General features: G+C 35.5%; 1 protein-coding gene across 1 annotated transcript; it reads left to right on the top strand.

Moving 5' to 3' along the window:
* Positions 1–761: 761 nt before the first annotated feature.
* On the top strand, positions 762–10,551 carry LOC130629971 (fibropellin-1-like). The gene is made up of 8 exons (XM_057443363.1): positions 762–781; positions 928–1,243; positions 1,952–2,020; positions 2,105–2,288; positions 3,782–3,930; positions 7,122–7,293; positions 9,713–9,816; positions 9,939–10,551. The coding sequence occupies exons 1-8, from the start codon at positions 762–764 to the stop codon at positions 10,005–10,007; spliced, it is 1,083 nt and encodes a 360-aa protein (XP_057299346.1). The 3' UTR covers positions 10,008–10,551.
* Positions 10,552–18,714: the final 8,163 nt, after the last annotated feature.

Raw genomic sequence — 18,714 nt, 5'->3', positions numbered from 1 at the left:
AATATTAGATTTACTTGTACACTGGGTTTGTTACACTGCGAACTTAAAAGGGACACCTAAAAAACACATGTTTATGATGAGTTTATGCCTGATATTAACACTACTCACATGAAGTCATGGAAAGAGAATAAAAGAGCTTCTTGGACAGCCACAGCTTAAAAGGATGACATCAAGAATAGCATAACTTGTTTATTTGTGTAGTACACATGCCAAAAATTTTAAAAATATAATTTCAAATTGTTTTTATGAACAAACAATACATTGTTTTGATGATTTTCAAAAACCACACGTTCTGTTATAACTTGACAAGGCTGAAATTAGATTTAATGCCTGTTTAGCAATTTTTTTGTGTCTAAGACACAACAAATAGAACAAATAAAGAAGATAAATTAAAATTAGAATGCACCTAAAACATAAATTTTGAAAACAAAGACGTAAACAGTAAGCTTATTATTAGTTTGGAACGGCTACGTGAAAATGAGAGACTATTACATATATTTTTTAACATGTATTTTATATCATAACTATAAGAAAAAAAGGTTTTAATCTGAGCAATAAACCTCTGGCCCTCCTTTTGCTTTGATTACTAGCTAAAATTATATCAAACAATTTTTACCAAACAATTTTTCTAGTCCCTTGCGAAATTGAGATAGAGAGGGTCCACTAAAAAAACTAGAACTCGGCCAGGTCAGCGATATTATCATCCAGGAGTGACATCACAAGGCCTCCCGCGAAGGGTTTTTTAACAATTGGGATATATGATGTCGGCTAAGACAAAGCTGTAACGAAGAAAATCTTGCAAAGATCGTGGTTTGTTTGAGTTCTAGCTTTTTATCTATACAAAAAATTTAAAAATGCATGAAGAAGTATCAATACTAAATTACTGTTTATTTGAGTTTGATAGCAATATTCTCTTCTTCTTTTTAGACAATTGTTCCTAATGTTTGTTTATTTTGGTTTCGCTTACCCAGAAATATATCGCAATGATAATTCATTTAATGCCGAGTTCAGCATAGTGAGCAATAACAAACGGTTGTTAAGTGGACTTATTTTGTCAGAGAAGTCTCCAACGATTGGCCATTGCCTTTACAAATGTGTTTTAACAAGAACTTGCAAATCAATAAACTATTATTTTGAATTAAATAAATGTGAGCTGCTCTCTAATGAAATTAAGGATGAAGATGTTACAATTGAGTCGAGCAATGGATGGATACACTATCAAACCGAACCTGCTGCAGAACAGGTCAGTGTATAATAGTACAGTAAACGAACGAACGAACGAACGAACGAACGAACGAACGAACGAACGAACGAACGAACGAACGAACGAACGAGCGAACGAACGAACGAACGAACGAACGAACGAACGAACGAACGAACGAACGAACGAACGAACGAACGAACGAACGAACGAACGAACGAACGAACGAACGAACGAACGAACGAACGAACGAACGAACGAACGAACGAACGAACGAACGAACGAACGAACGAACGAACGAACGAACGAACGAACGAACGAACGAACGAACGAACGAACGAACGAACGAACGAACGAACGAACGAACGAACGAACGAACGAACGAACGAACGAACGAACGAACGAACGAACGAACGAACGAACGAACGAACGAACGAACGAACGAACGAACGAACGAACGAACGAACGAACGAACGAACGAACGAACGAACGAACGAACGAACGAACGAACGAACGAACGAACGAACGAACGAACGAACGAACGAACGAACGAACGAACGAACGAACGAACGAACGAACGAACGAAGCATAGTGAGCAATAACAAACGGTTGTTAAGTGGACTTATTTTGTCAGAGAAGTCTCCAACGATTGGCCATTGCCTTTACAAATGTGTATTAACAAGAACTTGCAAATCAATAAACTATTATTTTGAATTAAATAAATGTTAGCTGCTCTCTAATGAAATTAAGGTTGAAGATGTTACAATTGAGTCGAGCAATGGATGGATACACTATCAAACCGAACCTGCTGCAGAACAGGTCAGTGTATAATAGTACAGTAAACGAACGAACGAACGAACGAACGAACGAACGAACGAACGATAAAAAAACATTGTTTTACAGGTTACGCCAACCATTAAAAGTATTGTATCAACCACAAAAGTTACAACATTTACGTCAAGTTGTGCAGAGCTTTCACCTTGTCCCCATCACACCTGTCAAGACACATTGTCAGGCTATCAATGCATCTGTAAATTTGGATACACCGGAGCAACCTGTGAAACTCCACCTCTAAAGACATTCTCAGGTATAAATTTCTGTGATGTCGTAGGACCAATGTGATAGTTAGGACTTTATAAATAAATCAACAAAAATGTTGAAAAAACGGCAAAACGGATTAAAGTAATTTATACCATGATATTTACGCATCACATTGTGTAAATCTAACATAGAAAAAAGTGATATTACTGCTTGCGACAATGGACATATGTCAACATATTTCCTTAGTCATTGTAGCATAGCTGTGCACCTTTAGCTGTTTTGATTACCTAGCTACCTAGCAAAGCAATGCACCAGGCCGAATAAATTTAAGTAATAAAGTCACCCATTTACATGCAAAAAGTGCTGGCTTTTGTAAGCACTCTTTTTGGAGCTTTACCGAGTGTTTACATTTGGTGTGTATAAAAGCAGGATTATTTCATGATTTTATGTAAAAAGCTACTGACATTGTTTCGTGCAATTGCTACGCCGCTTTTACAATACCCACCCAGGTGTACAAAACCATTATTTAGTTTACACGTGCAGTATACAGTAGTTTCTGGATGGTTTCTTCTCATCTCCTGTTTTAGTAAGTGAGATAATGGAATAAAAATAAAACTCTTGCTTCAACAAGTTATATGAATGTTAATGGCCCAAGTAAATTCAAACTTTTAGTTGAATGTTCTAAAAAACTTCATCAACATGTAGTCTTTATTATTAAGTAGGACAAACGTAAGTCACCAGTACTGCTTGGTTGTGGTATCGTAATTAGTACTGATCGTTAGTTAGTACTAGTCTTTAGTTAGTATAGTCGTTATTTTATAATCTTAAACTTAAACGCTTGTTCTGGAACGTAGAAGTAAAATCGAATCTTAGTATGGTCTGACATTCCGTCAGACAGGGACAGTCATGCACTGTGCTAGTGGGCGTGGCTTTAAACCTTTTAGTTTGGATTAAATAAATTTGAAACCATGAATGCATCCCTATCTACTTTTTGTCTGACTCTCTTTGCTTACTTTACTTGTGAATTCTTCTTTTTAAAAGACCTAATTTAGCTCGTTGTCATACAATTTCTTAGCTGAAGAATGAAAGTATTATTCCTAGGTAGCATCAATCCTAAGTACATCACCTCTTGTGTTAATACACACCTGGCGTTACGTAAAGTCCCTTGAACATGATTGTTGTAAGGAGTTCTGGGGATTAATCTCAACTCAATGTCTAGAAAAATATTATTCCGTTCTTGCCGTGCCATTTTTGAAGTAGTTCCACAATATTTTGGAACAGGAAAGTTTAAGATCATCAGAGTTAAAAAATCAGAAGTTTGTTTACTTTCCCTATGATGCTTCTGTCTTGTTCTTTAAAAAAGGGTTAAATGAGGTCTTCTATATCTTATGTACTAATAAAGTTAAAAATATCTTTGTCAGAGATTTATGAAATAAAATAGTAAAGTGTCCTGCAAAGATTTCTATGCAATAGAATCTTTTTGTAAAAGTTCAATTATAATCTCATGATGCATATCACTGTTCTTGTCTTTTTATAAAGCTTGCACATCAACTAATGACTGTGAAACTGTTCTCGGTCAAGCGGCAGCGTGCTTGTCAAGTGGAAGATGTTTATGCCGTGCAGGTTGGATTGGAAGCAACAATGTTTATGTTGGTTCTACAACCAGCAGTTACTCAACAAGCGTGGTGGTGGGTATTATTCACTACGAAACTAAAAGAAAATTTCTTTCTCCTTTACAATGCCCGTATTTTGCCTATTCAAAAAAGTTGCATCGAAAACCACTTTGAATAGAAATCCCCGTTATATTAAACGTTTTTCATAAGAATATTATTTCTCTATCGTTTTAAACAATAGACCCATCGTTTTTAGCTTAAAATCCCAGCTTGATTTTATCATGCAGTACATTATTATATAAGAAGAAGCTTGTAATTGCCGTTTCCATTTTTGTGTGCAACAACGAGTTATAGCCGATCGAAACTTGTTGGAAGGGACATTTGTGTAGGTAGTCATTCTGATGGTGCCTTTTTGATCTTTTTTGTTTTAATAATTTTTGTTAACAATTTTTAAACCAGTTTAAGTGTGAAGATATATAACGTTGTTAGCCATGCATAAATCTTAAACTAATCAGTTTTAAGATTTTAGCTATAAATGTAGCTCGTCCAGAAGAAGGAGCCTACTACTACTTGTGCGCATGCTCTTCTGCTATGAGCTTCAATAAGTCAGCGACTCTAAACCGATTACTTCTTTAAATCCGTTTTAGGGTTTTGTCATCCAAAAATTGCGTATTTCTCAGACCGAGGTTGTATGTTTTATTTCTGTGTGAAAGGAATGCTAAGAAAGCAACATCTCTTTACAAGTCTGTTACGAGAAGAAAAAAAAATCAAAATGGGGATTTTTTAGCGATAATGTGTTTCACTATAATTTAAAATTTAAAAAAATTTGCATTCCGAAAAAAATAGTTTTCAGCTGTGCAAAGGCATTTTCTTACCGAAACATTTTAAGCGGAAATGATAAACATTGTATTGTAACTCGATTGGTAAAGTTGATTTATTCCTATAATTTATAGCGTTTACAATATCTCAATATCCAGTTTTATTTCACAAAATATAGATATACAATATAAATCTTAACATGAAAGCAAGGTTAGTTTACAGCCAATTTTAAATTTTTAACAACATAGTTTGTTCACCTCCTTCTCTATTTCTCATATTAAGGGTTCATTATGAACGTTTTGTAAAAAAACTAAAAATGGTATATATTTGTTACCCATTGGGTAGCCACTTGAAATAAAAAAACACCAATTGAATTTACCTTCTTTAGTTAAATTGTTTGTTATTTTTTGTTTAAAAAAAAGTATACTATTTTAAGCTACTATCACGACAAGTACATCTATTTTTTCCATTTGTCGTTTTGTTTTTAATCTAGATAACGATTTAGAACACAGACTAATTTTTTTCAGTAAAAAATCCATGGAATTCCTAATATCGCTATTTCGGGAATCTTTGGAACAAAATAGCACAGTACTAATTTAATAAAAAATTCTGAATTCTCTGATAGCGTCTGTTATATTTTGCATAATATTTCCACATAACTTGATTACTGTAATGCTTCAAAAAAACTTGTTGGGCATTTATTAAATTTTTCGATTAAAAGAGTTTAATAATTCTTTTTATTTTTGTAATTTTTTTTCGCATAATATCTACATCATCATCAATATCGTATTCGTCAATTATAGCTAGTGCAGAATCGACCATATGTATATCGGTAGAAATCAACATTTGCATTATGTTCCTAATAAACACCCTCTAAAGGGTTTGGGAGGGGTGTATTAGATGAGCATTTACTAAAAAATCATTAAAAAGAGGGGGAGGCGTTTAATCGAGGGGACGCCTATTAGAATGGGGGGGCGTTTAAAATTAAGCATTACAGTATGTCTTTGTCAAATTTAACAGTAGCGTAATGAACTGAAACTGTTGTTTTGAACCTACTGATGCGAAATATTAGTAGGGAAGAGAACATTAAAATTGCAAAAACATCACAAGTCACACCAGTTCCATATGTGTTCCATAAAATGTTTTTAAAACAGTATTAGCATCAACAAAAAAGTTACAAGCCAACAATAACTAAGAAATTGACAAATATTAAGTAGTGGAACAGGGTGCAGAATTTCCATAACTTCACAAATGTGCCACGAGGCTTTTATCTAGGTAGATCTTGATAACACAATAGTGTTCTTAAAATTCAAAAAATGCTTAAAAAAGAGTTTGCATAATGACGATGGGTCGGACGTTAAACCTTGTTGTTTTGAACCTACTGATGCGAAATATTAGTAGGGAGGAGAACATTAAAATTGCAAAAACATCACAAGTCACACCAGTTCCATATGTGTTCCATAAAAAGGCGCACCCTATTTCTACTGGACAATGTGATACCATTTGTCGTCCGTCCGCTGGGGTTAATCTTCCACCTAAAATATCTCAGATTTCTTAAATATTCGTAACTTGGTACAATGAAACTTCAAGCTCTAATATAAAACATTTGAAGGGAAAAAGTAGTTGTGTCAGCCCCCTCTAGCACGAATGGAGTAAGAAGGCAAACCATATATATAAAAATATTGTTTTAACGTCAGCAACGTCAGCAGTCCGGCGGACGAACGAAAACTAGTTCCTTTAAGATTTATACATGGCAATGAAATGTTATGACGAGTTCGTCTAAAGATGTCAAAATAAGAAAATTTTAGAACATAAAAAGGTCACAAGGTGAGCTTTGTGCAAATGTTGTGCAATGCTCTCACTTTGTGCCCTTTACCGATCTTTTAGCTTTCACCAACAAACAGATAGAATACTTCTATTGAAATGATGTTCGTGTACACAAAATCAAATACACAAATTTTCCTTTCAATTTAACTCTACTCTGGCTATGAAAAAGCAGGGGAAGGGCCTAACTCATCCATTTCTTCTAATGGTATCAAAGGACACATCCTTACCCCTGGTTCAATAGTTTAGCACAATGGAGGGATTTGTATATACAAGGACGTCATCGTATATTTTCCCACCTGAAAAAGTCTAAAACGGTGAAATATAAACTTAGGAACAAGAAAATCCTCATTTATTATTTCATTGAGATAATAAATAAAGTATTCAAATCATTTAAAACACCAGGTTCTGTCTGTAGTCAATTTGCAACAGCATACCAGATTGTCACAAGTCTAAAGAAGAGAATCATGAACAATGTGGTACTATTGTCCTTTAACTGAAAAATGTAATCATAAATGTTTTTCCTTTTGTTTCATCTCCCACCCCTTCCCCAATTAATAACTTTTCAATACGTTTCTCAACACTCTTCCCCGTTCAGTACTTAGATTTTTAACCTCACACAGGCAGAAGGTACATGCAGCATGCCTTGTTCGACTCATATCAGATTAAACACTTGTGGATCGAAATACGTGTTTCAAGACTTCTGCCAAGACCCTTCACCAGAAGAACAACTTGCTACCGATGGTTTGTTACCTTCTTCATATAAACGACAATGTGATCCAGCTTGCTCAAATAGTAAGGATTTAAGTTTTAATTCACACTTCTTGTTCCTATATATCATTTTGACAAACCACACTCCGTTGAAGCTATTTTTAAGGGAACAAATTCTGTTTATGTGTCTTTCTTATGTACAAAACATCTTTGTAAAAAGCATCACTTGGAAAGAAAGAGGCATTAGAATTATTTTAAAAAGTCAACTTATTCATACTTTTCTTTAACCTGCTGGACAAGTTTTGCGATTTTTGGCTCTTTTCACGAAAATTTTCTTTCGAATATCTTACTGGCGGAAATTAATTGAGTTTTCTGCACATATTAAGTTAAAGAAGTATATTTATTTGTCGCTATAGTCGTCGAATTCCAAATTTTAAAATAACGATCAAAGCGATGCAAAGGTATATGGAAATGTTAAACTATTTTTCATAAATATATAAAAAATTGACATCATTCAACTCCTTTTTAAATAAATGTTATAAATGACTTCCACTGCAACTTGCAAAAATTGCAGAACAAAAAATATTTACGTTTTTGTGATATAATGTTTCGAAAACATTTTTTGAGCGTGTTTATTAAATGCAACTAATCCGTAACTGCGTTTATGGTCTCTCGTGAAAAAGAAAGGCGAAGTATTAAAGTGTTAAGTAATGATTTGATTTAGTTGCAAGCTTTAAAAAGCGTGTTTTGATCATAATAAATGTACAGTTGATTCCCAGTAACTCGAAAGTCCGAGGAACCAAGGAAAATAGTTCTCAACGAATGTTTGAGTTAAACGACGCTCCCATTAAATCTAACTTAGTTTAAAGGGATGTTATAGATCGAGTTAAAGCAATCTTTTAAAGAGGTGGAGCATAAAAGGGCATGCAAGTCCCATGTAAATTGAATTTTCCTTGGCAGACAACATTCTATGTTACATCAGTTAATAAGAACTAAAAAAAAATAACATCTCACATTTATCTAGCTTTTGATTTTCTTTTCTTGAGTAAAAGGTTCGAATTATATGAAGAAGTTATCCTCAGGGAGTACGAAATGGGTCGAGTTAACAAATGTTAATGTTATCCGAAGTTCGAGTTAACCAAAGTTTTTTATAACAAATCCTAACGACCAAAGAAAATTGTTTCAAATAATGAAAGTTCGAGTTATCCCGTATTCGAGTAACCGGGATGTAACTGTATAATAAAACTAGGACCCACTCCTATGTGTTAGATACAATTTTGATGTCCCTTAGTCCTTCAACAACCCGTACTACAACAACCCATATTACATACATAATGTCATGGAAGAATAAGCAAAAGCATAAAATGTTCTAAGTCAAGGTTGCGAAGTGGAAATAGGTCCATATGTTCCAACGCGTTAAATTTAACATTCAGGTAAAAACGAGGTAAAAACTTTGCTGCTTGTTGGACTTCTTTTCCGATACAGGGTTAGACGGGATCTAAAGGAACATCAAGTGTCAAATAAAATGCACGATTTTACTAAACCGGTATTCTCGTATTGATAAACACAAAATGATGACAGTAAGAAATTTTCCCAAAATTGCATTTTACACTGACTTTCCATAAAATTAAAAACATTTTCATTTTTTTAATTATTTATAGTTTGTTAAAAAATCTAGAAAGACGGGGATTGAAAAATCAAATGTTATTATTATTACTAATACTTACCCAGGGTAAACTATTCAACTCCTAAGTACACTGTTATCAATTAGGACCCTGCAAAAGAGGTCCTAGTGCATTTAAAGCTCTGATTTGGGTTACAGAAGACTATTCTGTTGCTAAACGTTAAGCAGAAGGGATTGATTCACACTTTTGTCTTTGGCATTACTCGGTCAGGGATTTGAACCAACGACCTTCCGTACCGGAAGCGAACGCTCTACCACAAGGTCACCAGTCAGTAAGAATTGTTGTATTGATGAGAGCTTGCGTGTAATAGACGTTTAAAGTATTAGTGTTTTTCACAATTTGATTGGCCAATTTACATGAAATATATCCTACCAGTCAGCCCGTGGGACAGTCCATAAATATTTGCCCGCCCCTTCTACCATCTTTGCCTTACAGTCGAAAATCGAGGTAATCGGTTTTTTTATTTTCCACCCATTATAAAATTCTACACCTTAAAAAGCTTATGCTGATTAGTAAAGTGAATATTTTTTAAAAACGAAAACTTGTCGGGAAATCTGTTTCAAATTTTCTTCTGTAATAAATCAATTTTTATAAATTTTCGCAATGCTCGCCAAGGTGTATGTCTATCATTCAGGGGGAAAAAGTTTGTGAAAATTTGTGCCAAGGAGACAAATTTACAGTAAGGGTCCCAATTTTATGACAAAATAAGTGAATTTTCTCTAAGTTTAAATAACATTTGTGTGTCAAACGAGGAGTGAACTTTCTTGCTTATGAACCACACACTTGAACGATTGTAATACTTTTGTTTTCACTTTCAGCTGGAACATGTTCTTTTTTCATCCCGGGAGGGTGTGAATGTGAGTATGGTTGGTCTGGTCCAAATGCTTGTTATCATGACGGACTGGGTACCAATAAAATTATTGTAAGTTTACTTGATAGCTTCACCATATAGACTTAAAAACTTAATCGAATTGTTGAAACAAATTTTGACAAATTTTATGTTTTGTTTCAATTCATCGTATTCTCATTCTTTTCTTTACAAAGGCTGTTCACTGCAATGTTGAATGTGAGTACGACGCAACTTCACGTAACTTGGCCTGCATAGAAATGTGAAAGAGTGAAGAATGGAACGGGAATAGTCGTTCATCAAGACAAACAATTCACCTAATTTAACGTTGGAAATAAAAAGACGCAAAACATAGTGCGTGAATAGTCAGTCGAATTTTAGCTCTATATGTACTTTTAAGGCATCGAGTTAGCGGAAAAGTTTTTTTGCAGGTTTACCAAGCGGTGACGAGACGGTGGTGTTTTGTATAGTTTTATTAATTTTATTGACGCGTGTTGCACGAACACAATAATACAATGTTTTGTAAGCATATTTATGGTTTCTCAACCTTATCAGTCTGTGTATATGTAAAATTATATTGACCGGCGTCAGCAGGTATTCACCAAACGGAGTAAAGATCATGGATGTGACATATGCAGTACGTTCCCGTATAAACAGGCGCAAGGTTAATATATCATTTTTATTTAAATCAGGCGACTTTTACTGTTATTTGCATTTTTTTTTTTTATGTAAAAATGTGTAAAATTGAGAAATTGTATTTTCTGTACAAATAAGTTTCATTATGAGTACAAAAGAAAAATTGGTTTGTTAGCAAGTTTGTTTTATGGGGTTTGGCAAGTCTGTGAGGATAGCGGGGATATAGGGAAAGGAGTTTTAAAGCAGTAGGGAGTAGCAGGGAACGAGAGATACAAGGTTCGTGTAATCGAGGTATTCTTCTTTTTCGAGAATATCTAGAGATCAGAATTGTTATCATTGCTGACATAAGCATGACGTGTTTAAATGTTCAATGTTCATAGTTTTGTTTTTCCTAAAGTTTTTGTAGAGTTGAAACAAATTAAAGTATAATGTCCATTTCAAGAAAAACTTTGAACTTTCTGTCCGTATATTTGCCCAACCTCTATTTAGAGAAAAAAATGATACATTTGTGAGATCGAGAAATCGTGAAAGTATCTTCCTTGTATATAAAAAACAGTACCACTCCACCTGAAATAATTTTCGTGAATAACTATTTTTTAAAAAATAATCGCGCAAATTAATTCTTCGAAACCAGAAAAATTTCACAATATAAAACTTTTAAAGCATAAAATTCGCAAATTACGCAAAAATTTTCTCACATTGTTTTATCAGATTAAAGTAATATACTTGTCGTTGTTTACCAATCAATAGCTGTATTCGACAACGTATATACCATTAAGATATTCATCTAGAACATTTTATTTGCTCAACTTTTCACGCTCTGCGAGGAACTGTTTGTTTTCCACATTCTATATACCCGTACATCACATTTTGCAAAAATGGATAAACTACAGACCTGTCATTATCGTATTAAACATCATCGTATTATTGAAATTTTCGTTAATTTACTTCCACTTTTCAACCTAACTTCTTTTAATCTGTTTTAGGTCATCTGATTCATGTACACTTTTCGAGAGAATTTAAACCAGTTCAACTCACTTTGTTTTTACCGCTTAGTGTCCATGGTAGTTGAATGTTTTGTTTATGAAGCTGAACACTTTTGATGATTTTTGATAGCTTTTTTCTGTCTTCTAGGCTATAAAATATTCGTCTATCCCACAAGTTGGAAAGTTGGGCAGTCAGGCTTAAAATGCATTAAGCTTCTAACTGTGTAATGTTGAAACAAATGAAATGTATACCTTAATGTAATAAATTTTCACGAGAACTAAATTTCGTCATTTTTCAAAACCTTGTTTTTAGCAAAATTTTCTGTTTGTGCAAATTCACCAATTTTTTTCACCGCTCGCACTTTATTTACATATTTTAATAACAGAAATAATTTTTTTTCTTTCGCTGACACTGTACTATTCGGTGACATCCTACCGCTCACTACAATGGTCCACCAAACCACCAGAGCGGCCATACACGTCACTCTGAGTCGCGCATCAACTTGCCAAGAAACTACTGAAATACACTCTTGTAAATTTAAAGATGCGCGTTTCCGAATTCCATACCAAAGTTTTCTTCGACGAAAGCAGTGGTTAGAAATATATAACATTCGAACGAGTAAAGGACCAGGAGGTCCAGTAATTTGGCGTATATACGTATATAGGTAGCAATCGTAGCATTGTAGAAATTGGTAGCATAGTAGTCAATCGTAATATCGTATCTATTTATTTATTGCTTGTCACATTTAAGGAGTTTTTATTTCCTAGTAGCATCATAGCACTGAATCAATAGCGGGTTGAATTTGCAGACCAAATTCATTATGATATCAGCATATCGTGCTACTTCAATCATAGTCACGCTAGTCACTTCAATAATATTAGAAATGAAACAATGAATTTCTACAGCCTTTCTAGAATGTCTGTTGACCAGCAGGATGATAACGACAACTTCATTCATTTTTTGAAACTTTTTATTTTAATAATTTTTTTGTGTTGTCTGAGCTCTAATATTAATGTCCAACCTTTAAAATTTACTGTTAATGTTATCTGGCGATAATAAAAGCAAACTGAGCCAAGACATACTGTTTATGTCGTACAGATTTTCATACAAGCTGCTGCAATAATACTGGGCGTCAACATTCTGATAACATGCGATACCAGTACTGAAATACGCCTATAAACCCTTGTTAGTCCTACACGTGACGAAACATATTGCTGGTGAACAAAAATTGGCACATCTATTGACAGATGGTACCACTGCGGGTGCATGTATTTTGCTTAAGAGGGTTAATGAAAATCACCACCAATCGTTGGTCTTTGATGACAATGTGAGCAATCCTTCTGTTACATCATCCACACCACTCAATCCACCTAAAAAGATTCCTCGTTTATCATCAAAAACTGCAGTCCAACCTAAAAATAAAGCTAATCAAAAACCCCTTGAATAGGAAGTAACTACTTTGACGGAAAAGCAAGATCTTCTAGTAGAATAACTAATGAAATCTTTTTGTGCATGTTGCTAGAATACCGAAAAGAAAGATATATTATCAAATAAAGAACCTGCGCTAAAGCAAAGTGTCTTCAGTTGAATAATAAATATGAAAAACATAAAGTTAAACAAGAATCGGAACAAAAAAAAGACACCTGCGAATAATTGTTAGATGACGGCCGCAGGTAAGCAGAAAAATCTGTTTTGAAATTGTGATTTAACTGTTCCAAGGTTGAGAACAATTAAAAATACATCGAACATATATAGTATTGTAGTGATAATCGGGTAGTGCGTTATCCGTACTGAAATATTACTTATTGAATATGCGTTTACGAATGCAAGCATTGCAGCAGGATAGTTTTCTTGTTTCCCAACAGTTCCTCAATTACGTAAGGCTCGAAGCGCCGCAATGTAATTGGGATTTAATGAATAAAACCAAAGCACGATATAATATTGGATAATCGAGCCCAATCTCGTAGCATATTGGAACCCAAACGAAAACTCGAGTGTACTTGAAATACATTGATAACAAATTCGTAAGTAAGAAAGAAGATACGCTTTTTTTTTTCATTTTTTTCATTTTTTTTTTTTTTTTTTTGAAGTTAACAAATATATACAGTAGAGTCTCCATAACGCGAACCTCTATTACTCGAACGTCTCCTTAACTCAAACGAATTCGTTGGCACCGTGAAAATTTTCTAATAAACTCCTATAAAAAAACCTCTACTACTCGAACCTCCATAACTCGAATGTTCCCTTAAGTCGAACAGATTATTTTGTCCCTTGAAGGTTTGTGACTCCATAACTCGAATTTTGTGGCATTATGAACTGCAACTGCATATTTATCCATTTTATCTGTCGGTTCCATAAAACAATAAAATTCGTCTACGGTAGAGGGTGTCCAGTTACTTTTATAAACATGATAACTCATTACAAAAGCGTTGATTTCGTAAGTAAGAAGCCTAATGATGGGAAGTTCCTTGCAGCAAATAATGTCTTTTAATTTTTTGACTTGTTTGACTTCCATGGCATCCATACTTTTTTTAAAATTTTGTTCCGAAAACAAAGTAATCATATTTAGAAAAGTCGAATCTTTTATATTCGAATCAAGCAAAGCTTAAAGCTCTAATCACACTTGACACAACAACGGAGATACACATTTTTCTTATCTTATATTTTCAGGTATGGCGTATCCTTCAAAACCATCGCCGGCGAGCCTTACCAGCCATTTTGTCCCGCGATCCTTTGGAAAACATTTTCAATGCCGACGAATTCGGGCTCTTCTTCCAATGCCTTCCAAATAAATCTCTGCACATGAAAGGTGAAAAGTGCTCTGGAGGAAAGCATAGTAAAGTCAGACTTACTGGGTTAGCTGCTGGCAATGCCTTAGGAGAGAGCTTACCAATGTTTGTAATCGGAAAGTTTGCCAAACCTCGTTGCTTTAAAGGTGTCAAAACACTACCCTGGCGATACCGTTCGCAAAAAAAGAGCTGGAGAGCTGTTCGAAGAATGGGTACGCGAGCTTGATCGAAAATTTTCTGTCTCCAAACGAAAAATTGCTCTGATTGTTGACAATTGCATCGCTCGTCCTCATGTTGAAAAGCTGGAATGGGTAGAATTAATCTTCCTTCCTCCGAATACAACGTCGCATACTCAACCTATGGACCTGGCCGTTCGAGTTATGTAGACTACACTGTACATTAAAACCGTGAAAGCATAAATATGAATTCATTCACTTCTTCTGAAACGAATAATTCGTGAAGCTCTGGTTCTGATAACGCGAATGCCTAAATAAAATGAAATAGGGCACCAGTAAACAATGATCGTATGACACAGGGCTGGTGGGGGGACAATATTACATCGTACTTCGATGTTATTTATAAAATCACAATTACATTGCAGCGCTTCGCGCCTTACGTAATTGAGGACTTTTATTTCATAAAATCTCCGCCGATATAATATTGGATAATCGAGCCCAATCTCTACATATTGGAAAGCAGAATCCCATACAATCTCTGTTCAAACCAAAAATCATCATGAAAATACGGCCTTCTGATAAACATCAGCCTCATTGATGCAAAGATTCTCATGATAATGCTTTTGCCAGGTTGATTCCCCTGACCAATTACCCATTTTTAAAATATCCTTCAAGGACAGACTCATGACTTTAGCTTTCGATGTAGAAGCCGCGCGGCAAGAATGTGCCTTGCAGACTGATGTATCAATTCCAGCCTCCTTTAAAACAATTTTAACCCAACCTGAAATAGTAGAATTTACAACTTCAACATGAGGTTCAACTGAACTTAAATGCAACTGTGTTTTAGAGCCCTTACGCCAACTTTGTGTGCGGTTCAAATAGTCCTCCAAAGTGTGAACAACACAGAGCTTTCTATTCAAACGAAACTCATGTAATTCCAAAATTGGAGGGACTTCACCCTTTTTCCAGCTATTAGTCAATTTATGAAAATAAAAAACATATGAAAAGGTTGAACGAGTCATGTATCTGATATCAAGATGTTTTATTTCAGAACAGCGACCTGCTGAAGTAAGAAAAGTTAGCATAGTCACTTTCAAAAATCAGCATCCTAGAAGAAAGAAAATCATTACAAGGCAGTTTGTCTAAGTATTGTAAAACTTGTTTAACATCCCATACAAATACATATCTAGGTTTAGGAGGGTTGGAATTGAAAACTCCTGTCATGAGTGAACAAACCCCTGGACGTTGTCCAACGGGGGCATTGTCTATATATTCATGATAAGACGAAATAGCAGACCTATGACAATTTATTATCCTATATTTAAGTTTCAACTCAAAAAGGTAAGCTAAATAATCTAGAAAATGATTCAAATCACAGAAAATGGGATCAACCTGTTGTTCACCGCACCAGCTAACTCATTTTCTCAGGACAATTCGTAATTAGAAACCAAGCCTGGTAGTTGGGAACTTGTGATAAGGTTTGCAGCCCTTTCTGAAATTCTTTGACTTGCCAAAGTTTTCCTGAGACTTTCCACGCCACTAATCTTATTGATTTGTTGGCCACTAATGGATCTACTTCTCAATGAGGATTCATTAACAGATTTGGATTTTGAGGTAACAGAAGAAGAGCTTGAACTGCCATATCCAAGACTTGACTGTACCATGGCTGTGTCTGCCAATTGGGTGTAAGCAAAATCAAGCAGATCTCTTCTATCCTTGCTTTGGCTAACACACTGCCTATTAACGATAAAGGAGGGAATGCATAAGGAAGACGATAATTCCATGCTTGCTGGAATGCATCTGTTGCCCGACTTCCCGGGTCTGGTTTCCAGGCCATGTAAACTGGAATCTGATGACACAGCCGGGATGCAAAAAAGATCTACGTCTGGTCGACCCAAAATTTGACATATGATTTTGAACATCTGTGGATTCAGAAGCCATGCGCTGGTGTCGTGGAAATGGCGAGATGCCAATCCGCCTTCACGTTCAACACACCTGGAAGGTACTCGGCAGTAAGTGTGATCTAATTGGAAAGAAGAAAAGCCCAGATCTTTTTGGGTAGATGCAGCATTGAAGTATTGTGAGTCCCCCCCCCCCCCCCCATTTTCACTAGAAAGACAACGCAGTCATGTTGTCCATTTGTACATGTACAGTGGATAGTTTGAACATTTGCTGAACGTCAACAATGCTAGGTGAACTGCATTCAATTCTAAAATATTGATGTGAAGCGATGCTTCCTGTTTGGACCACTCCCCTCCTACATATTGATCCATGCAAAAGGCACCCATCCTTCTTTGGAGGCATCTGTCTGAAGAAGTGTCTGAAATTCTGGGACCAGAAGAGATTTTCCGTTTGATAAATGAAGGTTGTTCACCCACCATTCTAATTCCTGTATTGGTTTTTTTCTTAGAGTGAGAGTTGCCTGATAGGAACAATTTACTTTGAGAGCTTGAATCTGATCCTGTTGTAAAAACCGATACTGTAATCGAGCTGAAATAATAGCTTGAGCTGTTGATGAGGGCCTATCAGACTGGTCAAGTTCCATAAAGTCATTAGAGGCTTTTTTATTGCCTCTTGACATTGCTTAACTAATTTCCGCACCTTTTCTGGTGGCAACAGAAGTGACATTGTCCTCGAGTCTATTTCTAGACCTTAAAAATTGATTTTTTGAATCGGAGTCACAATAGATTTTTTTAAGTTTATCACAAAACCCAAATGTTGCAACAGGAAGATCAATGTGTTCTATAGTTTGTTCTATAGTTTGATGCATGAGAAGCATTTTGTCCAAGTATATGATCACCCGGATATTGATCTGACGTAAAATTGACAAAGGAAATTTCATTAACTTCGTGAAGATCCGTGTTACCAGTCCTAACCCAAAGCAAAGAAACTCTGATTGATTAAAGATTGATTAAAGATTGCCTTGCCAGAGAAACCGAACATATTTCCTTGATGAACGATGTAAGAGTACATTAAAATATGCATCCTTCAGATCTATTTTGCACATATAGTCGTCTTGTTGCAACATTTCTTTTAGCAAACTCAAATTTTACATTTTGAAGTGATTGTAAGGAATGAATGAATTCAGATTTTTTAGATTTATCACAGGTCTGTTCCCTCCATCCTTTCTGGAAACTAGAAACAGATTGCTCAGAAATTCCCCTTTTAGGGGGTAAACTTTTTGAATGGCACCCTTTCTCAGCATAGTTTTCACTTCTTTGGATATCAAAAGCGACTGATTTGCATTCATACGAGATTGATGAGGTTTTACAGCCTGGACGGGTTGAGACATAAAAGGAGTTTTTAAACCGATACCCATTTTAGGATCTCTGGGTTGCTTGTTAAACACTGCCAATTTTTTTAAAGTACTGCAGTCTTGCAGCAATTGGAAATTTTCCAAGTTTTTGTTGAGGAAACATCCGTTTGACAACTGGATGCACCTTTTTTAATGTATGCAAAGGAATGATATCCGGCTCCTCGAATGAGATTCTTTGTCTCGGAGAAGCTATGCTGAGAAACGTTTCCCTTCTGAAAGATATTTTTACCTTGGAAACCTCTGTTGTGAGTACTCTGCTCATATCCAGATCCACCATCTTGACGCCTTTGTTGATAATAAGTTCGTCTACCAGTAGCTGTTCGGCCCCCATTTCGTTGACCGAATGAGGGGCCTTTCCGAAAGGGCTGTTTACCCCCACGGCTCGAACCTACGCTATGTTTCGTCATGTTGTAGATCTCCTTGGATTCTTTTCTTGCTTTAGCCGTATCAAATACATGTTTCTTGAAACCATCACCAAACAGATTCTGTCCAGATGATTGCAAGGTTGGACCTCGATCGCGAACGGTTTGTTTCGCCTTCTTGGCATCCGCCATGATGGCTGATAACGCTGACACCCGACGTTGATAGCTGACAGCATTGATCGATTGGCCCAGCAACGTGACAGTTTGTTCCATATAATGAGACAGTTGGTCTAAATTGAGCACAGGTGGTTCATCAGAATGGGAATTCATAGCTTCCTCAATGGATAACCATAGTTTGGACAAGGGTCCAAAAACATTAATAGTTTTTTTGGTGTAATTTTTCCATTATACTATCCGTAGTGATTTCAGACTTCTTATTTTTATCTTCCAAAAATTGTCTGAAAAAATCGTCCATTTTCAATGCAGGTGATACATTCGAAGGTACTGGATGAGGTATCTAAGTCGTATCATTTAACACTTTATCCGTGATATAACGAGTTGTATGCTTCTCTATATATTTTTCCTTTTCAGTTGGAAGCTGGTAACTGTTCAAAACCTCATCGGGCACAGCTTCGAATCGGCAACTTTTGTTATTTGGTTCAATGACGTCGTTTTCCCTGCGAACGTTGCTCATCACGGTTTGTTTG

This window comes from Hydractinia symbiolongicarpus, chromosome 2, assembly GCF_029227915.1.
Source record: "Hydractinia symbiolongicarpus strain clone_291-10 chromosome 2, HSymV2.1, whole genome shotgun sequence".
Classification (NCBI taxonomy): Eukaryota; Metazoa; Cnidaria; class Hydrozoa; order Anthoathecata; family Hydractiniidae; genus Hydractinia; species Hydractinia symbiolongicarpus.
This window is presented reverse-complemented; position numbering and strand designations above follow the sequence as displayed.